Source organism: Brachyistius frenatus, unplaced genomic scaffold (assembly GCF_029030835.1).
Source record: "Brachyistius frenatus isolate BFR_SWC_R1_liver_20210118 unplaced genomic scaffold, ASM2903083v1 Contig_36, whole genome shotgun sequence".
NCBI classification, from domain to species: domain Eukaryota; kingdom Metazoa; phylum Chordata; class Actinopteri; family Embiotocidae; genus Brachyistius; species Brachyistius frenatus.
In genome coordinates this window covers 2,670,622-2,698,272 of record NW_027210635.1, presented here as the reverse complement: position 1 = coordinate 2,698,272, position 27,651 = coordinate 2,670,622, and the positions used below count along the sequence as shown (strand labels likewise).

Genomic DNA, 27,651 nt, shown 5'->3' with positions numbered 1-27,651 from the left:
CTGATGTGATGTGTCAGCAGCTGATTAGACACCCAAACTTCATGCAATATCGGCACCAGCAGGAGGCCAAATTAATCTCATGGCATCAAATTCTTTAATTGGTCTTTATGAAGGCTCCCTAAAGCTCTTAAACTGTTCTTTTTTCACAAATGTCGTCTGCAAAATATCATATGTTACAACGGATATTTATACAGTCTATACAAAGTACCTATATGCACCATCTTTTGTTTTACACCATCTTGGTATTTCACAGTGTGCAGTCACATGTTCAGTCTAAAATAGTCAGTGTGATGTGTCGGATGAAATTCTTTGCTGTTAGCAGTGAGAAAAACTAGTGTTATCGCAGATAGTGCCTGAAGAAACAGAAACAGGAAGTCACATGGCAGACTGAAAGACATCAGACCTTGAGGATAAAATAAAGTGTATAATTAAAATATTTTTTTTCCTCCAGTTTTAACAGGTCAATGTGTTTCCACGTCTCTGTGAAAGTCGTTCCCCAGCTGTGGAATAACCTTCAAACTCCACAGCCACTTTAAATAGTCCTTTGCCCTCTGCTCCACAGCTCAGTCTAGTTGCTCTCCAAATATACCTTCTGCCTCTTGTTTAATGTGTTTTCCTGACACGTTTCTCTTTTAGGCTGTGGCTGCTGTCATGGTGATTTTGTCAGAGTGGTCGGCTGTGGTAATTTTGGGTGATCTCTTTTTTTGTGAAGCTTTTTCTTCTTCATAAATCCCTCTGGATACAGCAAATAATGCCAGGGACCAGTCCATGAAATGGTGAGTGAAAAATAAAAACTGAATGTGCATACAGTAGTTTCACAGTAGATCAGCATTAAGATTTAAAGTGGTGAAATCATTGTGGTCTGATTCTGCAGGATTCAGTTTCTCCCCTGAGCAGTTTAAAGTTAAACAGTTTATTTCACTACTTATTTCTAACAGCTCTTCTTTACTTCTGCTTACTATTTTATTCAGACCAGTAAAACCATTTTTCTCTACACTGAATAATTTATCTTTGACATATTCTCTTTCTTGCCCAGAGTTATAATTATGAAGCCTATAGTAGCAAAATAAAATTGTGGACATGGCACCTACTCAGCTTAGCTTAGCTCAAAGACTTGAAACAGCGAGCCTGCCATGTTCAAACAATTGAATTTGCCTACAAGTCCCTCAAAAGCTCATTAAAGCTTTAAAAAAACAACAACCTGTGTGTGTGTGTTGGTCGACCCCAATGACCTGCCAAGAAATAGTTTCGCAAAAATAAGAGAATTGCAGCTTGTAACTCTTCTACTGGCTGCTGCAACCAGGAGAGAGGTATCTTTTTAAAGTCCTCTCTAGACATTAAAACTGTTGCTTTGAGTCATTCAGACAGGTGTGAATTCAACATGAACTCTTGATAAAAATGCATCATTTGAAAAGTGGGATCTCCCTCCCTCTAAAATGTCTTTTTTTCTACCTGAGACGGAGAGAGCAAGAGAAGAAAAGAGACTTTTCATGTCCTTTAATGACACATTGGACCAAAAATAACTCAAATCACCTTCAAACCCAGCAGCTCTCCGTGAGGCCTCAGGAAATCTATTGCCCCTCGCACAGCGGGACATACATACAGTAATGAGGTTAGCTCCCAAATGGCACCCTGCCGTTCTTCAAACGGAGCCGATGTTCAGCTCCGTTCAAGCCGTCGCCTACATAATGCAGTGCACTTCACGGCTTTCTACACTGAGGCCTGTTTTTCTTCATAATGTATAAACTGCGAACTCCGCTGATCTTCACTGAATCACTGAAAAATTAATCCAATCCAACAGGAAAAGTGGAGGAACTGAGAAGCTGCTGCTTTAAGCTCTCCAGACCACTTCTACCAAATAAAGCTACAAAAGATAGAACTCTGATTCGCTCTAGAGGCTTTGCGTTAGTGAAAATAAAAGCTCTTCAATGCCTTCAGTGCATTTCAGTCTGTATTTTTACAACTTAACATTCAGTCTTTGCTCAGCCAATGACACAAACAGGCAGACGTTTTGGCACTAAATGTTTTTCCCCCCCTGATATCCCACATTACGACATGGACGTTAAACACAGGCACTGCTCAGAAGGACACAAACCACTTTAACATTTTCTTTTTTTTTAACCTGTGAGTGCAAGAATTGATGTGAAATTTGCTTATTACTTCCTTATTTTGACACTGTTTATTTTACCATTAATTTATAGTACTTTCTTTTTTTTTAATGAGGAAAGCCAATTAAGGACCGACTCTGATGTAGTGGAAATGAATTTATCTTGCATGACGTTAAAGATAAACAAAAACCCAGAATGTTCAAAATCTGGGTCGTGATGTTAACTGTTCAGTTATCTTGTTAGGTGCTAAATACATGTCAAAAATAGTATATATTTTTAATCATTCCCTCTCTTTCCTTGTGAACTTTCCTTGTGAGATATAAACGTGTTCAATCAAATGTGATTTAGAGGAACTAGTTAACATCCTATAAAACTTTGCCGTTAGCTAGTGGATTGCAGGGTGCTGTGTTTCACTCTGCAGAAACATTAATTATATTTCCAATACTTTAATTCTCTATCATAACAAGACTCAGTCCACATAATCCAATTTACTCACAAATATGTAACATAGAAGTTAACAATGCTATAACTTCTGTTTCACTAGAAGTTAAATAGGGCTCCCTCGACTGCAGTGAGAGGATATCACCTAAATATGAATCACCATTTCAGGACCCACTCCGAACACCACCTCTCCACTTAGCAACAGCTCTGAGAAATCATTAAATGCAACATAGACGATACAAGGTCTCCTCTAAAGCGGCGAGCCGTTCGCTCTCCTGCTGCAGAGTATCTCTTGACTTTACACTGTACAAATGTCAGACGATGTGTTGGCACGTATGCACGCAGTAATTTCACCGTGTGACACTCGCAGGGCTTCTGTCGGCCCGCTGGCACAGCTCCTGTTCTGCACCTCCGGGGAAGTTCATCACAGCAGACGTTTGAAGGTCACTGGATCACCAGAGAGTGGAGAAATGTGTGTCTTTATTTTCCACATCATTTCCTCCAAAAACTAAATGCCAGTTTTTGTTTTTTTTCCTTTTTTTGGGGGGTGTGGGGGTGGGGGGTTGAGTTCCTCCCAGATGTCTTGTCATCCTCTGCAGCTGGACTTGAGTCCATCAGTCTTGTGAAAATGGCTGGTCGTGCTGCATGTGTGTAAATGTATATATATATATGTGTGTTTTAATTTATGTGAACATTCAATACCCTGTAGCGTTTGCAGGTGCGTGCACGTTGAGCGCGGGGGGGTGTGTTCCTGTTGCTGGAGCGGTGAAGCTGTAAGCTGCGTACGCCACCGCAGAGCCGACCATCAGTCCTGTCATATACGAGACTGTCATAGTGTTCCCTGGTAGAGGGACACAGAGAGAGCAGTGAATAACTCTATCTCATCCAGGGTCGGGGTGAGTTTTCTGAAGCAAATATAAAGTGTTATAATGTGTCTTTAAGCCTTTATAAGGTACCCCTCCCTGCATACAATTATTTGTCACGAATGGGTGTAAACGCTCACCTGCCAGCTCCCTCTGTTCAGGCGGCACTTGACCAGCAGCCTGGATCATCGGCACGGACCCAAAATACCCGTTTGTGACTCCCATGAGGAGGGAGAAGAGACACGGCCAGGCGGGATGGGACAGGGTGGGTGCGCTGGCTGGGTACACGCACATGACGAACAGAGGGATGAAGACCACTCTGAGGCAGGAGAAGAAGAGCAGGCGGCCTCCAGACCAGTCGTACGGCAGCGCTGCCAGGATCTGAGGAGATAGCAGGGGGTGTTATATTCTGTGAAAACTTCAAATGAAAGGTAGAAATGAAATGTGGATTTGCTGAACATGAGACCCTGCTGTGCACTAATTCTACTGCTTAGAGCACTTTACAAAGAAGTGACCTGCCAGGGAGAATTACAAATAGGCCAAAATGCAAAAGAAAACTAATTTATATCGGTATATTTTTCTCCTCTACTTCTTATCCTGACCTCTTTTTTTTTTAATTTTTTTTTTAAACCTCTAAGCTACCTTCATTTTCCTTTTTCCATTTTCCATTTAATTTCTCCTCTCCTACCTTATCTGTCTTTTTCCCCTCCATTTCAACAAAATGCTTTAATTGCCATGAGGACAAAGTCACAGCATACAACCCAAACAATTTTCACTGAACAAACTTTTCTCCCTTCGAAGTCAAATTTATAACCGAAGGACACCAGATAAGTTCCCTCTGAGTATTTGACTAAATCCTTTAGGCAAAGTGTAATTATCCAAAAATATATCAGACTTTTTTTTCAGCCTTACTCTCAGGTTTAATAAATGGGGCGACAACTTTAACAATTTCACAAGGTCAGCTCTGGTGTTTAAGTATGACTTTCTCTTTCTGTCTACTGTAGAGCCGTGATGCTTGATGTGCAGTACAATCAATGCTACGGAGTCATCCTCATAATGTCTGGGATCATCAGAAAACAATAACAATACTGGTATCCAAGTTAATCCAGAGCATTTTATACTTGAGGAAGTAACTTGAGATGTAAATGTCATTCAGCAAACATACTGCATGTCATACACATAATGGTGATTAAAGGTTGCAAAATGATTACTATAACCTGAATCAAAGCTTTTTATGAAACTTAATGAACTCAAAGGCTAAAACATTTCGACATCATGGAACATTTGAAAGCACAACTACATGTCCATCTTGTTTACAGGCATGGGCTCTAATAATATTTATTATAGATGAGTAAAAAGGCACAGACTGAGATTTATTTACTGTGATTCAATACTTTACTGAGAATTATGGATGTAGGCAAACTGACAGAAAGACATTTTTAGTGTCACTAACGATCACAACCTCCGTGGTAATGACACTAAGAAGGTTGCAACCTTTGTCCATCACATACTTTAGATGTGACAGGTTTGACTGAAAGCAAAGAATTTTTGAAGTTGTTGAGGCAAAAATATTTTGCAAAAGAAAAATCCTAATGGAAGTGTAAAGTTGATTGGTTGCATATCAAAGGGCTTTCTGAAATGTTGTTTATACGCCCGAATAAAGTTGAAAGGAACATTAATGTACGAGTCACCCACTGTTACTTTAACGGCTCAGCAAAGTCAACAATGTTAAACATCCCATATCTGAAAGGGCCTTAAGTTAACGAATACCAGCTGTATCTTCAAGTTGTCTTGCCTATGCGTCCAATGATCAATCTGTTTTTATCTCCGTCTTTGGTCTATAGAGCCTGAGAGGCTCTATAGCTGCTATATGTTCCACTACGTCCCCAGCTAGATGCTAACTTTGTCTGTTTGGCAGGTGATGTAATGTGGGCTTCAGAGCAATTTCAACCCCCCCCCCCCCAAAAAAAAATTAAAAAAAAAACGCTACCTGCTGAAGCCAAATACAGTGAGAGCATGGAAACTGGACCTCTGTCCTCTGACAGCGATGATAAACGCTGCACTGGAAAACTGCCACCGTTTTCTACACCTGTCACTCGTCTACTAACAGCTTCACCTCTCTGTCTCACTCTTACAGCCCACAACAACATAGATGTGTGAAAACACCTACTTAACTGTGATTAATACCCTTTTCCCAGTTGAAATAAACTATGTAGCCAAATAATAATGTGAATGGAAGGAAACACAGATTTTTCCTAAACTGTTCAATCAGTGTTAAAAAAAAATAAATAAAAAAATAAAAGGTAGTGCCCACTCTCTAAACTTAAAACAGAGCACAAGACGGGAAAAAGTTTTCCTCTAGTGTAATTTTGTAAATCCTAAACAGATTTGAAATGAATAAAGATCTCATAATGATCTGTTGAAAAGGTTTTTTGTTTTTTTTAGGCCCGGCATACCCACACAGGTGGTTTCAGTTATTTTGGCTGATTGGAGCTCCAGTCAGGTCGAGGCACTAAAAGCAGTCTCACTAAGAACATTAATAAAAAACTGTTCTATTCGAGCAATAAACAATTTCGAAACACTGTCTGAGCACACAAACGTCTGGGAGGAAATATCTGAAACTAGTGAAATGGTTACGCTTACATCGACACAGGATACAAGGAGCTCTGTAGGCTCATGTACATGCTTTGAATAGTGAAACCACCTTTTTATTATAACAACTGGTAAAATTCTGGTAAGTTATAATATCTAAAAAATGCTCCTTGACATTAATTTGTCTGATCAAGTCGTGTGAGGCCTATTTACATTCACTGTCTTTACTCTGTCTTAACATCTTTTTGTTGTTGTTTGTTTTTACATGACAGGTTAAAAATAAACTCACCTTGCCAACGAAGTCGGACATGTTGAAGGTGGCCATGATGAGGATGGGAAGCCACTCGCCTAACATGGGGTTCTTTATCTCCGACTCCAGCCCGGGGAACAGACACAGAGTGATGCTGTAGGTCACGGCTATGGACAGCATGTAGGTCCAGATCACACGGGACACCACGTAACGATGCACGATCATGTCTGGTGAGAGAACATACGCACACACACACACACACACACACACACACACACACACACACACACACACACACACACACACACACACACACACACACACACACACACACACACACACACACACACACACACACACAGGGCCATATTTAACACTCTAATGCTTCACTTGTGCAGGTCAGCTCGCTAAGAACACACTCCTCATCCCAATAATCACCAGGGGATGCATTTAAATTTTGAATCCATCTGTTGGGAGTCAGAGGGTAATTAAGCAGTGAGTAGACAAGATTATAACAGGGAGTACCTCGGACACCGGGCCAGCTCCTCCTTATCTTGGCTTTCGGGGCGTCAAACCGCACATATGTACCACCCACAAAGTCCTCAACGCCTTCTTCTGTATTGGACGGTCCTGTCCCACCGTTTCCCTGAAGAGAGACACGCGTAGTAAAAGCTTCAGTCTCAAATCTGAATTTTATAAATGATGAGTTAAATTCCTTTGTGCTTGAAAAAAATGTATTGATCTGTGTTAATTACTGAATATGTTTCAGTTTCCAGGCTTTTTGAAGGACACAGACAGTTCATTAAGAAAACACTAGAGGTAGCCAGCACACAGTAAATAAACATATTCAGTCGCTGAGGTTTGACCTTTATCTTTTCAGTGTTTTCATTAGTAATGGCTTCCCGGATTCATGACATCAGCTTTTTATGGCGGCAGCTATTAGCGAGGATGACTGCGAGTGGCTGCACGATGATGTAATGATGTCAGAGGGACTGCAAGGAGACACACACACACACACACACATCTTCTCTTTTATAGACACATCCCTCTACGCTCTCTCTGAAAATACACACTTCCTTATCGGCACATCACACACACACACACACACACACACACACACACACACACACACACACACACACACACACACGCACACACACACACACACACGCACACACGCACGCGCGCATATCCATTAGTTGATTGGGGGGACTTGCGGGCCAGAAGGCAACCACTATTCTTGATTATCCCATAATACAGAGCGCTGTCTTCGTTCCCTCGGCAACCAGAACAAAGAGCTGCCAGAAACAACCCCGAGACACAGAAACCGACACACACTCACTGAGGTACAACACCGAAGGGACGTCCATCACACACATGGCTTGTGCGTAACGACATAAAAACACAAACATGCACATGTTAAAAAGATGACAGCCTGAGGTGCGGTGTCTCCCTTTGAAAGCTCAGAACACACACACACGCACACACACACACACACACACACACACACACACACACACACACACACACACACACACACACACACACACACACACACACACACACACACACACACACACACACACACACACACACACACACACACACACACAGAGTGTGATGAGGAGTATTAGCTCCATGTCTCCATGTGGATTTCCCTTCTCTTTCTGTCATTTTGTTTCTCATTGTCATGACTGCTCTCCTGCTCTCCTGCCCTCCCTCCTCATCTTCCTTCTGGGTTTCTATCATTTTTGTAAAGCTCGTCCTCCTTTGGGCAGCCTGCCTCTCCTCCTCTGTCTCACACTCTTTTCCTCCTTCCAACCTTTTTTCCTCCAAGCATCGTGACTCTCTTTGTCTTTGTGTTCACAGGAGGCCTCAACCTCTTTCTCTCTCTCTTTCTTTCTCTCTCCATCTTTTTTCTGCATCCCCCGCACCGCTGCTCGCTCTCGCTGCATACCTCAACCCTAACAACCCCTCCCAAAATCCTTTGCTCTTCCTCTCTCAGTGTGTCTCTTTCTGAGTGGCAGCCAAAACGCAGCCCACAGCTTAAATAAATGATTCTACGTTTTTAAACAAACCCAGCCCTCAGTGCTTGTGAGCACACTCACAGACGAGGAACACACACACACACACACACACACACACACACACACACACACACACACACACACACACACACACACACACACACACACACACACTCACTCACTCACTCACTCACTCACTCACTCACTCCTCACAGAAACCACCGAGGACACTCATTCCTCACAGAAACCACCGAGGACATGGGAGTTGCCTGACATCAGTTTAAAGATGTGACATTTCTTTCCAGCCTGAGTCCAGACACAGTTTGGTGTTGAAGCATTTATGAAGGGTTTGATGAATGAGACATGGAACGGAAACTTTAATGAGGGAAACTGCTGGTCCACGTAAAGTGAAGGAGTCAATCTCTCAGTCAAACGTTAAAAAATGCAACTCAAGAAAATACTGAAGCTACTGAAGCGCAATTGCTTTGTAGTGCGTGTTAAAATTGAGATTTCAGACATTTTCTGATCTGTGAAAGGAGTCACAATAATTTTCAATTCAATATTTTTGCAGGGTATTGTATTAAAAGATTTGCACAAAGTTGCCTTTGCGGATGCTTTTATATTTCATTGTAATGTGGAAACATTTGATTAACTTGGCCACTCAATTTAAATGGTAAATATAGCCATCTATAGTAAACTATGTAAGGAACCGTTTTGGAGCAGTAGCTCTGCGGGGACGTAGCCTACTTGGGCACAGCAGCCCTCTACTATAAAGTGTTGTGAAAAAATAAGTACATCCCATTCAAACTGTTGGCTTTTTGCTCATACTTGATCCTCTTAGAAACAGTGCCGACAGATGAAGGCCATTCACTCAAACAAATGACATAAAGTTGACATTTTGAAGTCGTTTTCATAATTTGAATAAAAGGGGGGGGGAAAGCCATTACTGTCTAAAAAGACCATTAGAGAAAATCTACAGTCTGCCATTAAACATTTAGGCAAAGACCTGCAGGCTGTTTGGAATAATGTGCACTGAACAGAATGATCAGACCAAAAAGAAAAATTATGTGGAGTGGCTGAGTCACAGCACTGATCTGCGTCCCACTGAAACGTTGTGGGAGATCTGTAACAGGTGCACACAAGAAAACCCTAAAACATCTTGCAACGAAAGGATATTTGCACGAAGAGTGGTCAAAAATGTCAGCAAGGTTATATCAGAGACTGCTGAAAATGTATGAAATCACCTAAAAGGAGTTATTTCTGCAAAAGGGGGCAATAGTAGCTTTTGAGACATAGGGTGTAGTTAATTTTTCCACAGAACAATATTACTTCTATTAATATTTGTATTGAATAAATGAGTGAACAAGCTTATCACATTTATCTGTAGGTGCTGTTTCAAAGAAGATCAAATTAATCAAAAAGGCCAACAACACCCATGCTACTTATTCTTTCACGTGGCTATATATAATATTTAAAATTATATCTTTTGTAAGCTTAACCACCAGCCAACACAAACTGCAATAGTTTAAAGCCAGTATGCTAACAAAGATAATACTATCTAATAAAATTTGGGGGCATATTGGCATGCTAATATAATTAGCACTAAACACCAAGAGCAGATGAAGATGATGTGCATGTCATTAGTTTAGCAGGTATTTAGTTAAAAACAAAAGTAGGCTCCTGGACAAATTGAAATGTTGACCTGATGGTGGCGCCAGAAGGAAATTAAGGAGATTAAAAAAAAAGTCAATAGGACCATGAATGTCTTCCTATGACATCATATGATTGTAATGATATTTCAGTCTGGGACAAATTAGTGGACCTGCTGATTGAGCCTGCTAGACATAGCCCACACAAAACACATGTGGAATATAGTCAAGAAAACATACTAACTTACAAATCTTACTTCCTCTGCAGTGACATCGTGGTGAACCCTGTATCCCGTCCCATTGTCCCTTGGATCATGGCATTTGGCTGGACCTTTGCCCGGCGCATGGCTGGTGTAATAGCGGACGAACCGAGAGCGGCGTACCAGCAGGTGAAGCAGGAAGCACAGCATCTCCATGCTGATGGAGATGAGGAAGAAGATGAGCGTGTTCTTCTTCTCGTCTGTGATGAGCAGCTTGGTGAAGATGCGGGACAGGGAGATGATGACCCCGGCTGTACCTGAGAGGCGAGTGCAAAGACAGACAGACGGAGACGAGTGAGGAAGAGGGAAAGGGGTGAGGAAGATGATGAGAACGTTAGCAAAGAATAGAGCTGTGTGGGTGCAATTCTTTGCCTTTGTGAGTGTACTTACTCTCTCCAGTCATCACCCCCTGTGTGTACCTCTTGGGCAGCATCCCCATGTAACCATAGAAACTGGACTGCTGCACTGGGGAGGCAGGAGGAGGTGCTTATCAGTGCAAACAGAGGCCTAACAGTCAACACTGTAACAACACAATTTATTTAGAGGGGCAGCTTCCTGAGCCTCCACACAGCACTCGAGAGAAGCTGCTGACCTCCAGACCTCCACTAATTAAACCGTGTTTCAGTGTCTGAAAAGTCATTAGCAGCAGCGAGGACTGAAACCTCCACTGGGTTTGTTTGTCCTGCTGCTTGTTCATTTGACAGCTCTGACAGACACCACACTTAGTTAGCATTCTTTAGCCACCTGAGAAAAGTCACTATTTCAGCTCTGTTTTGGTTTCCACAAACTCTTGAGGTTAATGTCTGGCTACTGAACCACTAAATGCTCTACAGAAGAGCTGCCCGCTTTGGGGCCCGCGGGCCAAGTTTGGCCCCCACCTTCTTCATTTTGGGCCAACACTGCATGTGAGAAGTCGTGCTTATACTGTTTATTATTAAGTGCTTTAAAATCTGAACCACAATGACTACGTATTGTAAAATCTGCGCAGCTAAAAAGTACATAATATGAGTTTCATGGCAATGTAACTTCCATGTTAAATTCATTGAGTGTACATAAAAGTGGAAACTGAAAAATGAGGCCAGTGTGGAAGTGTCTTAAACTACAATATCAACGAGGGCTGCTCAGGGTTGGCTCCAAAAAAAGCTCTGGTCCCATAGACCCCCATTCAACTTCTCTCATGAAATACAAAGTCAATAATGTTTTTTTCCATGAGTCAATATGGTGTCATTTGCTAAAATCACTCATTATTAGTTTTCTGGCGTCCATCTTAAAATATGTCCATCATTAATTAGATATTAGGCCTCAAAAAGTGGGATGTCTGTTTGATTGACAGGCCTGTGGTGCAGTCAGGTTTACGCTATCGGTGGGATGGGTGTAAGGTAGACAGGTTTCTAATCAGATGGAGTCAGATCCAAAGAAAAAAAGATAATTATTAGTACCTGTACATCCGAAGGCCACCACTCCCACTGACACGAGGTTGATGACGTACGCCTGCCTGGTTGTGAACTTTTCCAGCCAGACGTCGAACACGCTGACAAAGACCAGCGGCCCGAGAGCGAAGATGTAACCTGCAGAGGAAGTGAGAAACACCAGGAGACGTCATTGATCCAGGTCCATGTAGTGACTGCATGACTGAGCACATATTTGTACAGACCAACGTGAGAAACACAACTGTCTTCGTCTGAGGTATGATCCCCAGTTTATTACCTCCACAGACGAGCTCTGCAGCGGACAACACACTTCAAAAGACATTTCCTCGACGATGCGAGCAGAGCTATTTTAAGCTGCAGAGGCTTCTGTGCTGAAAATGTGCACTTACATGAACCATATATGTGTGGAGGTATCAAACTTCTCCGTGGGTACATACATTTTTAAATAACTTTTTTTTTCAGTTTGGCTCAAGGATATTTTTTATCGGGTGGGTTGAAGAGCTATAATATTTTTAAGTTAATCTTCAGTATCACAGTTTAAGAGTAATTTACACTGCAAAGACATGAAGAAGCTTTAAAAAAAAAAAAAAAGCAGCTTTTTAATGAATAACTTAGGGCCAAATACAAATCTCTCCAGTCTGACAAGCCTAATATAAAATCAGCCTGCACTTGAATCCGAACGGTTTATTTGAATAGCAGTGAGTCCACTTAAAAATGTTTTCAAATCTGAAAGTAAAATGCAAGTTTAAAAATGCAAAACAGAAAAATAGCCTCTCCCTTGAAAGACGGCCACTCTTGAATTCACAGCCATCAGCCTTGTTTGACACATTTTATGAACAAAAACCACAGAGGAACCACAGCAAAGTGTATTTTTCTTCTTGTAACGTCTTTCCATTTTTGCTCTGTGTGTTCCACACTGATGAGCCTTAAAGTTCCCTGAATGTCATTCATAAATGAGTAACCGAAGAAGTTTCTAGGGAGAACTTTTTTGAATCTCACTCTGTGACCAGGCTCCCCCCTGACTTACCCACGGTGATCCTGGTGTGCATGCTGAGTCTCTCCACCAACACATTGTTGAGTATGACGGCCATCAGGGCCACCAGGATGTACGTCAGACTCATGTCGAACACTATGGACGTCCCTGAAACACACGCAGGAGAGCTGTGACTTCAGACAGTGCAGTCTGCTTGTGTGTAATTGTGCGTTCTCTATAGGTGCAGGTCTGTAAGCACATAGGTGGGCTTCATGCATATTTATACCTTTAAACTTGTGGTGCAGGTAGTCCACATCAGTGATGAAGCTGTTGTAGGGAAGCAGGAAGCCCACTCCAGCCAATAGCATTGCAAAGTAAATGCCATGGTAACGGTCGTCAGGGATCGGTTCCTCAAAGTCTGAGCGGCGAAAAGGGAGTTAAGGGTTAGAGAATTAAAGCAGTATGAAATCACAGTCAGACAGCGCGGATATAATTGCCTTCAAAACATCAGAATTAGAGCTGAAGCCGTCGCAGTCGACCTTCAGTGAAACTCATCAGGATGAACGAAGCCGAAGCAACGGCAGGAACTGTCGCCTCCGCTCAACTGATGGAGCAGATAATGTGGTAGAAGAATTTATTCCTGTTGTGCTGGTGAAACATTGATCAGGTGAATTGCTGATCGAGTAGCTTCATTTAAAGACCTGAACTTTTGTGTTTTGCAGCTGAAATGTTGAATGAGTACGGAGTGATTTGCACTTTCTTTATATAACAGTTCATAATCTTTTTCTAATCCTGTAGGCCGACTGTTAACGGCTTCATTTCGATTTTGCAGCAGACAAAAAAGAAAAAATGCTTGTCACTGTTTTATGTCACTACTTTATTACTATGTTAACAGCATCTGTGGATGGATCTGCACTGTTTTTCAGTAGTCCACAAGATTTTCTTTCAAATTTCCATATGCAATGACAAGGCACACACACACACACACACACACACACACACACACACACACACACACACACACACACACACACACACACACACACACACACACACACACACCTGGAGGCTTTTCCATTCCTACTGTTCTGCTGTCGTTTGTGGTGTGAATAACACAGTACCTACAGGACATGAAGCATTTTGGGCTTACAATAGCAGATTAATTCAGAATAAAGCAAATGGTGCTGTCAGCATAATTACTGCTATACAATCATTATGACTGCTCAGAAAGAAAAAGAGATCACAGCCACCCCATTAACAGAAAATCCAGCACAGGCCAAATGTGTGACAGAGATTTCAGTGGAGAAACTGACAAAGTGAAAATGATTTTTGGTCCACACCTTTTTGTTTTGGGCCACCACAACATTGGACAAGCTTGTGCTTATTATGCTTATTCTATATAAAATGCTAACGACTACAAACTGCAGCTAAAAACATAATAAACCTAAAAAAAATATGAGTTTTACTGCAATGTACAGCATAGTGCTGATAAGCTTCTCTAATAAATTACATTGGTTTATGTCTTATCTATGAATAATGAGGCTATTCTCTCTCTCTCTCTCTCCTGCTGATGCTCATGAGCTGTTAGTGTGCCCTCATAACTGACTTTGGGCTGCCAGCTAAAAATCATTTCTACAAATTACTATTATACAGATAAAAGTATAGTGTTTTAATTATTCCGAAATTTTATTTTAGATTAAAAATGTTAATTTTCTGTAAATATTCCACTTTAGTCAATTTTATTTTACATAACATAACCGTTTATTTTTGGCCTCGGCTCTCCATCTAAATTACATTTTGTACCCTCATTGCAAAGAATTTGGGCACCTCTGCTTTTATCTGTAATGTCATGGAACGACTACATAAAATATACATTCAGAAAAGAACAAAATATAAACTTTCCCTTCCTCTGCAAAAAAAAAAAAAAAAAAAAAAAAAAGCGACCAAATCTCGTCCATTTCTGGGCCTCCATGTCCTTTAATAATTGTTTTTCAGTCCTTTGGTAGAAGCACAGATTGTAGTGGAGGTGAAGGACTCCAAGGACATGCTATGGATTAATTCAATCTTTTAGCCTGCTTTGCCACATATGTGCATCCTGTATTGTTTCATCTCTGTTAATTGTATCCTCTGTCTGTTGTGGTGGCTGCGCGCTGAGCTATGAAGAGTGACAGCTGCAGGAAGAAGGGAGGGCAGCGGAGACAGCAGCAAAAGATAAGCAAGACGCAGATTTCGAAACTGGGAGCAGAGAAAGGGTTGGTGCCTATCTGCGGCCCTCGCTGTGTGTCCTCAGTCGCTTACGATCTGATTAACGTGGTCTTTGTGCAACCTTTGTAACCAGGCAACACAGCAATTTTCTGTTAACATGCCCGCCTCCTGTGTTTTACATACACTGCCCCCTTTTTTTTCCCTCCCTGCCGCTGCTTTTATTCCCTCCCGCCTCCACCATCATCTATACACACATCACATATCTCGACTTTCCCCCTGATTTAATTTTTCACACAAAATGTAGAAAATAGCGAAAACAAAATCTGCCATTGTGGTGACTTATAGCGGGGATTTTTATAAAAGTGGAAACAGAAGTTTAATATCTCCTCATTTTTACTGAAAGGAAATATAATAATGGCCGCTGTGTATACGTTTCCTATTTTCAGAAGAGAATAAAACCTTTCTGGTGTGGACATGTTATTGGGAACATCCTCTAAGCTTCGAGCCTCTGGGTTGATGTTTCCCGTGGCAGCAGCTGACTGATGTTTAAGAGCGGGTGTTGCTTGGAGACGCTGTCAAGAACAGGATGGTTTTTTTCCCACCTTTTCTAACAGATAACACTGTATATGTACTGGTATCGATATTAATGTCAATGTCTTTACAGTAGTCAATATTTGAGAGGACACACACACTCAAGATAGCTGAAGCCAGAAAGCTAAACTACCTATCTTCCACTCTGAGAGCTTTCAGCTGAAAAAAGCAACGTCGTTAGCCTGCAGCTGAAGTTAGCACCGACTCCAACTTGACTGGTCGTTTTCACTCATATTATTTTAATACCGGCTGAGTCACCGGCAGCTCCATCAAACTCACTGTTGTTTTTGTGACACATAACTCAAAGAAAATGGCTGTCCAAAGCGCTGGCAACCACTGCCTTGATCTGACGCTGCCACCCATCAAATCTGTTTTCCATCTATTCCCAACCTTCCTTCCTCGTCTCTTAGAAGAAATAGATATATTTTAGTTCAGGGTTTTCCTTAAAGAAAGAATAAATGGCTCTGTGTCATCAAGCTACTGTCGTATCGCCACTGCCCTACAAAAAGGAGTGTTATTTGCATTTAAAAAGGCAAGTGTAAGAACGTGGAACTATTAAATTTGATAGCCACATCATACCCAAGAGTCCAGCAGTCAATATGGATGTCATTACAGATGTTCATGGTATTCTGTGTATATAAGACCAGGGAGTGTTGTAACACTGTCGGCAATCAGAAAAGAGCTGCGGTGTTGTCATCAATATCGTACATTCCCATTTCCTTTTAGAGGCCACAGATGATGTCTGTGTGAGCAGCAATGTGGATTTTACGACAAATAAAATGATTTACAGGTTAAAAAAAACAAAACGTTTTTTTGCCTACTGTTCATTGAATATCAGATACAGTTATTTTATTTACATAATCTCATCTCATTACATAATCATCTCATTATGAAGACTCAAAATGGGGCAGCCATACATTTGCCACAACAGTGAAAGTGACTAAACCCTTATGTGACATAAGTACATTAAGAAATACATTCTGAATACAGGAATACACACACATACACATACACAAACACACACAGCTGTTTTTGTACTAAACGTATAGTTTCAAAATAAATAAATGTTTTTTTCACTTTTACTTGTTCACTATAAAACTGTTTATGCTTTATTTTTTTTTGATAACATTCTTGCACAAATTGGAAAGTATGAATATTATTTTGTCAAATTACCCATCTGTGTTACATCAGTCCCCAGAAGGTGTTACAACTCACCTAATGGGGTAGGTTGTAACAGCAGAACCTTTTGTATTTGACATTAACTTCCATAATCTGTGATAGTTGATGTTCAAGCAAGTTTTAGTTGTCGCAGACAAATATTGGTTCCATGTCTCAAAGTTTGAGAGATCTGGAACAAACAGCCACAGAGTTTCTGACGCTCAAACAAAAAGTGTTACTGTCATCCTCCATCTCTCTGCATATGGAGCGTGATGTAAAGTGTGGGGCTAACAGGGTGCATCTGAGCATGTTGTTACACAGACCTGTAAAATTACAAAGAAATTCAATTTTAAATTAACTGGAGACGAGTGGAATAATCAATGGCAAAGAGTTTTCTTTGGAAACACTTGGTTTTTCTGCTGTTTTAGAGAAGTAGAAGGATTAATGTGCTCTTCCTTTTTTCACTTTGATAAATTGTTGTTGTTGATAAATCCCTCTCTCTCCTTCCTTGTCTCTCTCTTTATAAATAGTACACACACACACACACACACACACACACACACACACACACACACACACACACACACACACACACACACACACACACACACACACACACACACACACACACACACACACACACACACAGATAGGTAGAACAGAAACGGCCTCACCAGGCTCAGACAGAGCCAGAACTCCTCGCTCCGGGGCATCTTTACTGATCTCCTCCTCCTCCAGCTGGTACGAGTCAAAGCTGTAGCTCTGCACCACGCCGCTCTCTCTTCCCTCCCTCCAGCCCTCGCGCCCTGCCTCCCTCCATCCAGCTCTTCCTCCATCCCTCCACACATTGCTCTCTTCGGGCGTCTGGGCCGGCGTGGGCCTGCGGCGTTCTGTGCCCACCGAACCCATTTTTGCACTTGAGGCACGCCCGCAAACAAATACACACTAAACACTCCTCTTGACTAGACAAGCTGCACACTCTTGGGAGCGTGCATTTTAAACACAATCCCAGCGACACGCCCTGGAAGAGACGCAGGAGACCTTCAGATGATGGAGGATCTGCAGGGGAAACAACAGGAAACAGAATTAAAATGTAAAAGAAAAGGCAGCGGTAGAAAAAACATGATAATGTCAGTGCCCACTGAAATAACAAGTCAAGGTTAGACGCCCCAAAGAGATGGCGTTTGCTGTGTGTGTTTGTGCACGAGTTCATGTGAAAGAGGCATATTAAATGACAGAAACAGAGTAACAAAGGATGCATGACTGAGTGACAGACAAGGTGAACAAAACGCAGCTCTGCATTCAATGAAGACACACCGCAAGACATACGACTATACGACAGAGGAGAGAGGAGAACGTGAAAGAGAAAATCATTGACACAACTGACAGAAAATTTATCTGCTACAACTTCAGTTATCGATTATGACTTAAAGTCATTTATGAAGCAGAAATACACTATCTCAAATGTGAGGATTTGTTGCTTTTCTCTGTTATCTCATTGTATATTATACGTTTTGGACTACGAGTCAGGAAGAACATGAAACCTGAAGACATCACTTTTGGATTCGCTATTATTTAAACTAATGCATTAATAGACTAATAGACTCTTTCTGGGTCTTTTAACAGACTGATAGTTTAATCAGTCATCAAAATACTTGCAACAACATTTGTAATGAAGTTGTTTTAAACAAATCAGTTAATGTTCTTTATTAGCTATTGAATTCTGATATATATATATAAAAAAAAAACAGCTATAAAACCCAAATTGTCATTTTATTTGTGTAGTAGTTACATTTCACATTATGCAGTAGGAATAGCAATTAACTATTGTTGTCATTATTTTTTTTATTAGTCTTTTGGTCAGTAAAACATCAGAAAGTAGTAAAAGATACTCATTTCCTGATGCCCAAGTAGACCATAAAGAAAGGCCTCCAGATGAAACAGACTGGTGTTGATAGTAAATGATTTTTAGAATCATAGCTCCTGGATTTTGTCCCTTGGTTGATCCAGTTAAATTGCTATTTGTCTGATCAATGGCCCGAGACTTCACTTTACAGCCAGATGAATTACGAGTTAATCTTAGCCACCGATCATTTGAACAACCACTGAAAACGATCATCTTGAATAATAGATACTAATAATTTTTTTGTGGATCCACTAACCATAACAGCTCTATCGGCAACATCTTCAACAACAATCAAAAATGACTGAGGTGAAATGAAAAGCAAAGAGCCTCCGCTTCATGTTTAAATGTGTAAACACCTCTCATGGTCTCCATTCTGTCATTACAGCAGCTGAAACATGTTTTCATCCAGTCATCAGGGAGGACAATGTCACTATTACAAGCTATCACTGCTTTGTTCTTTAAGCAAACACACATACAAAAAGCACAAAAGCTCCTCTTTTGCACGCACCTGATGCGGATGCGCAAACACTGGCGGACACGCAGAGCTGCTCACTGCCTGCCCGCCTGCTCACCTCTGATAGCCTGCAAGTGTCATTTCACTTCTGGCCCACAAAATGAAACGACTGAGAGGGGGAACACGGCTGATCTGCTTTTAAAGTGGGATCCTATTTTAAACCCTAGCTGCCGGGATCAGATGATGTAAGACGGTTATCATCACTGTAACATCCATGGCCTCCAGTAGACTGGAGGAACAGGTGATTAAATGGATGAAATAGTGAAAGCGCTGCTCACTGAGTGGAGGCTGTGTGGCTGTTTTAAATCTAATATTGATGCTTAATTGACTTGCGTCTCAGAGTCATGTTCTGCACAGTTTCCACGTCCAGACTTGAGGCGGCGCTCGTAGCCTTCCACGTCTAAATGAAAAGGCTTCAGCCAGCGACCGTAATTGAATTGCAGCCTAATATCATGCTGCAGTTTCTATTGTTGACTTAAATGAGAAAAATCATCTCAGGTTGCATCCTGAGCCACATGTAAGGAAAATAAATCTGTGGCTTAAAAATTCGTTCACTCCAATTCAGATCAAAGTGTTTTAAACGCTCGCGTAAATATTTAAAAATGCAATTAATCAAAGGCACAAACAGGACGGCTGAGCTGTGGATGTTACACAGATCATCATCTCACTTCTTCTTTTTTTTAAATCATCATGAGAACCATCCAAATATAATCCAGCCGTGTCGCTTTTCTATCGCTCCTTGTATTTTTTGTCTGTGACAAAACCCTAAAACCACAAACAAAAACACACTAACAACAGGTTAGTAATGGCCCCCTTTACCTCCCGTGTCTCCCCTCTCGCTCCTGTCTCTTGTGTCCGCTCCCGTATAGCTGTCCTACCGCAACTGGAGCAAAGTCCTTCCTGCAAGATCCTCGAGGTGGTCTCTGCCGGCCAGGACCTGGATCCACTCCTCAGCCCGTCTCCATCAGACAGAAGGGAAGCCCCGGTGCCGTCCTGCGTGCGCTCCTTTAACGCGCCATCCAGCAGCAGAGGACGAAAAAAAAAAGGGAAGCGCGGATGGATGGATGAGGAGAGTGAGGGGGAGGGCGGGAGGAGAGAGATGGAGGGGGGGGGGGGGTTGAGGGGGGCGTGTTGCATGTGGCTCTTCATTTTTTCCAATCAGTCTTTTCAAAAGAACAGTTACATCGTTCAGCTTTAAATTATGAAGAGTGTATTGTTTTATTTGTAGGTTATACTTCATAGAAATCTGTCAAACTAGGAACAAAAATTACTTTTCAATTGAGGAAAAGGAAAAAATGCACACAATTTAGAGTAAAACTATCCATAAACCCTGCAGAGCCAAATTCCCCACTCTGTTTCAGTGTATTTAAATGCCAAAGCAATAAGTTAAATGTTATACAGATATAAAACAAGAATAAGGATAATAATGGTGTTAAGTTTGCTGAATTCATAGTTCAGATCATAGATTACAGTAGGCCTCTGGATACATTATAAAAATGTTTTTTTTTTTATCAGAGATTCTCTCTTATTTTTTCCATTAGTGTCTGTTTTTTGTGTTTCTTTATTGGCATTATGTGTTAAAATACATGTGTGTTATTAATGCATATGTATGAGAGAACCAGTGACAGGAAAGAAAAAAAGAAAGTACAGGAGGGGAATAACAGATTTTCTAAAATGTGCACACATATACACACATTCACAATGCTGGCAGCAGAGCCTCCTTGTGATTGACAGTTTTATCAGTTCAGTTCAATATGCTAATGCTTTATTATTGGCAGGAGCCCCGTCATATTGCACACCCCCACTGCTGCCACAGAGGAGCCCAGCCAGATGGGAATTAGCTAAATGGTAAAGCTGTCTTGTTAGGTGTGCTGTCAGTGCAGCACCGCAGACCCAGATGCTGCAGCTGCATCACGGGATGTGAGGCTGTGACTTTCAATCTCATTCCCATTAGACACAATTTAATGCTTTAATGCAGAATTCAGTTTGCGTAACTTTTGGCTCAACATCACAGAGCATATCAAAGATCAAACGATGTAATGTAAAGGGTTTACCCCAACAGAATACTCAATTTGTTGGTGAATGTTTTAGTAATCGCTGCATTTACAAACTAGAAGGTCACAGGGCATAACCCTCCACCACAGCCAGCAGCTCACTCCTCTATGAGAAGTTAATCTGCCGAAGAGTTCTTGTGGGAGGATCTGACTGGATCCCACTGATACAAGAAACCTGACTGCACCCTGGGACCAGGAGCACCCTCAAAACCTTAAAACAAACCACCAGAACACTGATCAGGAGTGAATTTGGCGAATAACACCATAATCAGTAGTGGAAAACATGAATTTGTATATCATGGGAGAATTTGATGCTTTCTGAGTGGGAGTCTATTAGAGCTTGAGGTTTTTGGGAGCAGCCCCTAGTGGTCCTCAGTGGTATTAGCTTCACTTTTAAGATCTGGAGACTGCATTGATCTTTATATTCAGTCTGGGGTCAGCATTTGAAGAGCGAGGCTATTATGATCGCTCCCCCTGCCCTCACTCACAGAACAACCAACACTCAGCTCATTCAGCTTCTAATACTTTAAATACACAGGCCACAGACTCAATCACCATTGTGTTACCTCATTCAGTGATAGATCGTGACTTGGCAGAAATTGATTGAAATGAAAATCTTTAATATTTTTTGATAAAAGTGAAAAACAATTGTGGATCGACCCGATGATGCCTTCGATCATGCTACAAGCTTCCACCCAGTTTCATGAAAATTGAGGTAGTACTTTTTCCATAATCCTGCTTACAAACAAACAAAAACAACAACAAAAATCACCTCTCTGGGGGAGGTAATAATTACATGCTGATCTTTTAAAGATTATCTGCAGTGAGAATCCTTTTGATATTCTGGATTTGTGTCTCTGATTTCATCCTGGCACATTTTATGCATGCAGACTAATTCAGAGAAGAAATTACATGGGCCCAAAAAAGTGACAATGACATGATATCATCAAGTGGGATGGCAGGTGGACCATAGTTTGGTGTGATACTCGGTTGCATACATACATAACTTAGAAAATAAAAAAATAAAAACTAAGCTTTAACTAAAATACCTACACTAATTCATAATCAGGCCTAAATACCATTTTAATGGGTAACAGTGATACGTTATTTCTAAATTCCTTTCACCATAATGCTGTTCACAGAAGAAAGTCACTGTTTACAGTCTCAGTGAAAGCCAGATATACTTAGAAATGCTAGCATGTCTTGAGGCAGTGCTGTCCAGACAATAAGACAACACTAATCTGCAATTTATCACCCAAAAGATTCTTTACGAAACATACAAACATATCCAGTGGCACAGCAGGCGTTTTGATGCCAGTCCAGAAACACATTCTGGAGATTAATTTAATCTGCGTGAAATCCTCTGGATCACAACCACGTTGTTTTCTGGTTGTCTACCTGCTTATCTCTTTAGCTGGCTGTTTGTGTGGGTACCTGTTTGCCTCTCACCTTACCTGTCTGTCTGGGTTATAACTCAGCTTCCACATTTCTATTCTAGCTCCTCATTGGGCTGCCTGCCTGCTTCTCTCTGTATTTGTGGTGTTTCTTCTTCTCTGCTCAGATGGTGGAAAGGCTCACAGCTCTGGATTTATGCTGCGTGTTGAATAGTAATGGTTTGTTGTGTTGTTTTAGCCTTCAGCGAGCTGTCCAGAGAAGAATGAGCGCCTGTCGATTTGGTCGTCTGTGTGTGTGTGTGTGCGTGTGCATGTGCGTGTGCATATCTGAGTCCCATAAATATTTTTCTCTGCAGCTCCCTGTTATGAATGTCTAAAAAGGTCAGACCATGCTATACCTCCTTTACTAAAATGGAATAATTTTTTTCCAGCCAATCCCCTGTGGCACTGCACGCAGAAAGAAGTGCAAGTGTGTGTGCGTGTGTTGCTGATTTACAATCTGTTCCCAGTATTTATCCTGCTCTTTGCCACAGTAGCTTAAAGCTGTGTGTGTGTGTGTTTGTGTGTGTCGATCCCTCCATCCATTCAGCCATCCCTCCTTCCAGCCTGGTAAAGATGCTGAGCCTCAACTGTGTCTAAATTTAGCTGCTGGTTCAATCAATGACGGCAGAGCCACAGCACCATGACTCTGCATACTGATAGTACTCCCGCCTATCACCACCTCCACTCACCTCTGGAGAAAGAGATAAAGAAAGACAGACGGAGAAATAGAAAGAGAGAGGGGCAGGGAAATAGAAAATGACAACAAGAAAATGAGAGCAAAGCCTACAAGAATGACAAAAAAAATAGAAAAAGTCAAAGTGGGGGGATACAGATGGGGCCTTAATCCTATCACACGGTTAGAAGGAGACGGGGAAGAGTGCGAGAAATAGGCACCGGGAGGAAGAAAGGGAGGAGGAACCGATGTGCCAGGCAGGTGAAGATGAAAGATGAAAGGAAAGAGACAGGTGTAAATGCAAAGGCAGAGGGATCAGGGGATGAGGACAGATGGAGAGAGGAGGGGAGAAAAGAAAGATGCTGAAGGTGGAGCACGAGCCGTGATGAAGATACAGGGAAAGAAAGAAAGGAAGAAAGAAAGAAAGAAAGAAAGAAAGAAAGAAAGAAAGAAAGAAAGAAAGAAAGAAAGAAAGAAAGAAAGAAAGAAAGAAAGAAAGAAAGAAAAAGAGAATAACTGCAGATTATAAGAAAAATAAATGGGAAGAGAGGGAAGAGAGGGAGAAGGAGACACCAGGCAGAGTGAAAAGTAAAGGATAGTTCACACAAGAGTGAAATAGGAGAGTGTGCTGTATTGGTATGCAATGTCACCTGGTTGATTCGGAGAGGAATGAAAGTAGAGCAGCATACAGAGGAGGCAGGAACAGGTGCACTGAGGAAGAAAGAGTCAGAGAGAGTCTGTGTCTACTGAGACTCTGTCTGACAAAGAGAGGCAGAAGATTTCAGCAGACATGCAGTGATTTCGTGTTCATCAGCGTCACACAAAATTCTGACCCATCAGATCAGATTGCTGTCTCATTAGAACTCATGTAATTGACTGCACCTGCAGCAGCTACCGAAAGCTACTGTGATTGGCCAGCAGCTGACACCAGTCTTGCCATATCTCTGAGCTGCCTCTTGTTTTTATAGGCCCTGAAGACGTGCATGCGGTAAGCCCATTTATTAATGGCTTTTTAATCTTTGAAAAGCAATGTGCCTTGGTAATTGTTTTGGTTGTGACTTATTGTTCACAAGTATAACCTTTGTTCTGTCTGTTTTATTTTTGTTGTATTTTATCAATATATTTTATTATCTGTTGGCTATTGTATTTGAAATGTATGTAAAGCGCTTTGTAACTTGTTTTTGAAAAGCGCTACAGAAAAAAGGTTATTATTATTAGTATTATTGGATCCAAAGAGCATCTGAGCTTTGGCATTTGGTTTCTCTGCTGATGCTCTGACCTGATTAAGAATTTCAACAGCAAGGCATATATTTCATTTGCTGTCTTTAAGATTTTGGGAGGCATCTTGTACTTTCTGCAGAGCCACAATGCTAACAGAGTACACACATTTTATGTCATATCATCTATTTTCATGACTGCACAGCCATGAGGATAAAAAAAAAATATTCTCCCTTTTAACCAAAAAGACCCAGGAGCCATAAAACCAGGGACAATAAAACTGTGGTCAACTTATGTTTGCCTTTTCAGCGATGGTGATGATGGTTGAAAGACCAAACAGTTGAGGGTCACAGTTTTTGATACCTTATTCTGGAGTAAGGAAATCTGTGGTCTAAGATATTCTGTGACACAATAGAATTCACTACAGGAATATTATACACAGTAGACAGGTGATGTTAGAGCAGGACAGACAGACCTATGCCTTACAGTTTCCCTGTATGCTCTGTATTTGTGTGGGTTCGTATTTTTACTTTCAACTATCGAAGTTTGAACAATGGAAGCACCATAACAGCGCTGCTATAAAAGTAAAATATCCCATAAATATGTAACAAGAACATTTCACTGACACTTATTTGCACACACTGACACTGACACAATGAAAACTTGTTTTTGTTACATATGGGAAAATCTGGTTATCCTAACCTTTACTAAAATTCAAATTACAACCATAAAATTGAGTAGTTTCTGTTCTGGGGATCAGATGTCTCAATGAGCATTCACACGATGCTAACAGAGTACACACATTTTGCACACTATTGTTATGTTTGGCTGTGAGTTTTTCTGGGCTGGAATTACACGACAATGCAGGCGTAGCACAGCGTTGAGATAATTAGAACGATGGATGGATGGATGGATAATTGGATGGATGGATGGAGAGAGGGAGGGAGGGAGAGATGGTTGATTAGATAGATAGATAGATAGATAGATAGATAGATAGATAGATAGATAGATAGATAGATAGATAGATAGATAGATAGATAGATAGATAGATAGGATAGGATGGATGGATAGATAGATAGATAGATAGATAGATAGATAGATAGATAGATAGATAGATAGATAGATAGATAGATAGATAGATAGATAGATAGATAGATAGATAGATAGATAGATAGATAGATAGATAGATAGATAGATAGATAGATAGATAGATAGATAGATAGATAGATAGATAGATGTGTTTTCAGTTGTGGGATAATCCTATTCATAGTTCTGCTGCTCTGTTTTGCTGTTTCCTTTCAAATTTGATCTGTACTCTCTCCAGAGGCTTGTCTCTGTTAATGTGTGTTTACATTTCTATTTGTGTGCGTGTGTGTGCTTATACTCTTTTAGTCAGTTTGAGCTTTCACAACTATGTAAACACACATTCACTCACACACAAACACACACACACACACACACACACACACACACACACACACACACACACACACACACACACACACACACACACACACACACACACACACACGTCCTTAACAAATCCCTGCTCTGAAATTCATCTCTTAAAGTTTGGAGATACTCAGAGAACTAGAGTTCAATGGTTGCTCTGTGTCTTCATTATTATTGTCTCCATCTTACAGCTGATGTTTATTAAAGGTTGCTATGTAACAACCAGCCCTTTCACCAATTTCAATTACACATCTCTGTTTGTATCTGTATGCCAGTGTGTGTTTCAGTGTGTGCTGTAATTTTATTTTCCTCTGCCTTCAGCTGCAGTGTTAGAGTTAAGCAGAAGGACCAGTCTGTGTCTAATCTGCTGCAGAGGCTTAAAGCCAGGTTTCTTAGTTTCCTGGTCCATAACAATATTGTTGTAGCTCTCATAACACTGTTCTGAGTCACAGCCTGGAGCTGTTTTCAGCTCTATAATTCACTGTACACTACCTGCTCAGCAGCAAACAACAAACAGAAAGGAAGTTGGTGGAGATCAAAAACAGAGCTAAAAGACAGAATAGTGGACTTGCAGTAGCCAGGAGGTCAGAAAAATGACTCTAAAATGAAACTTGCTTAATACAGTAAATATGTCTGATGATAAAACTGTTTGCTGATGTTCACTATGGAACTTGGTTATAACAGATTAAATAATGTTCTGGACTGATGGAGACAAACATACAGCTAGAAGGAAAGTGAATATTGGACCCCAAATCAATCTTAATGTTTCCCTGTGCCTGGTGAACGGTCACCTCTGTAGGTGATAATATATCAGTGTAGTGTTCTCATACTCTGAGCATCAAATACTGCAGTTTTAACGAAGCCAAACGTCATCTCAGAGAGACGCACAAGGTGCCCTTCGGCGTCAGTGCCGTGACCACCCAGCCTGTTCTCACTCTCAGGGCGTCAACTAATGCTGTTTTGTCACAATCATTGGGGTCTATGGCTTACGCACGAGGTAGCTATTATGTGACGTGCCGTGACGAAGATGTTCGAAGAACGTAGTGTGACAAAGTACAAAGGGGATAAAGTCTACATTGGGAGAAGGTTGAGGTTGGTTGGATGGAACAAACCCAGGATTGTCACCCAAAGGACGAGTTTCGAATCCATGAAAAAACAAAAGTAAACAAGGATTTCTTTAAAGTAACCATAATTGTGAGCTTTTCGTAACCCTATTCAAGTTATTGTTTTGCCTAATCCTAACCAAAGGGCGACTGTGTCTTAACCCAAACCAAAACCTTTTCCTTACCATAACCATGTGGTTTTTGGTACATAAACATAAGGCCCCTTGTCCGTCTATATGGGACGTACAAGCACTATTCGATGCCTCTGGAAGGATAACACGTTGGACCACCTGATTCAATGAAGGAAGTCAGGTGACGGAATATAAACATGACAGAGTTGGGAGGAGGTCAGGGGTGGTTGGACCAATCAAAGAAAGGAGACTATTGTTTGTGTCCGTGTGAAAGGAAAAGTCAAGGCGGAATTATTTGAAGCGTACTTATTGAATTTAATGAAATAGTCAAACCATTATCTTTTCAAGGCCTAACCAAGTAGTTTGAGTGCCTAAACCGTAGACGCCTGGTACATAAAGGGTTCTGACAAAACAGCAGTATTTACCGCCCAGCGAATGAGACTGGTCACAGCAGTTTGGTCAGAGTCATACTAGCTACTTCCAGTCTTTATGATAAGCTAAGCTAATCGCTCCCTGGCTCCCGTGCCTAATGATTAACATTTTACATATTACATACGTAATGCACAGACAAGACCGATATCAACTGTCTCCTCTAAGTCTTGGAAAGAAATCTAATG

The 27,651-nt window shown here is 41.1% G+C and overlaps 1 protein-coding gene across 3 annotated transcripts; it reads right to left on the bottom strand.

Annotated features, from left to right (window-relative positions):
* Nucleotides 1-1,482: 1,482 nt before the first annotated feature.
* Nucleotides 1,483-20,000, bottom strand: slc29a4a (solute carrier family 29 member 4a). 3 transcript variants are annotated; one of them, XM_069701375.1, is made up of 11 exons: nt 19,787-20,000; nt 17,222-17,606; nt 12,880-13,011; nt 12,648-12,761; nt 11,630-11,758; nt 10,581-10,655; nt 10,179-10,447; nt 6,780-6,900; nt 6,294-6,481; nt 3,553-3,793; nt 1,483-3,390 (listed from the first exon to the last, which is right to left on the bottom strand). In XM_069701375.1, exons 2-11 carry the CDS (start codon nt 17,454-17,456, stop codon nt 3,245-3,247), a joined length of 1,650 nt encoding a protein of 549 aa, XP_069557476.1. In that variant the 5' UTR covers nt 17,457-17,606; nt 19,787-20,000; the 3' UTR covers nt 1,483-3,244. The 3 variants fall into 3 exon arrangements, with proteins under 3 accessions (XP_069557476.1, XP_069557478.1, XP_069557477.1); XM_069701377.1 differs by having other exon boundaries at nt 10,188-10,447; XM_069701376.1 differs by having other exon boundaries at nt 19,846-20,000.
* Nucleotides 20,001-27,651: the final 7,651 nt, after the last annotated feature.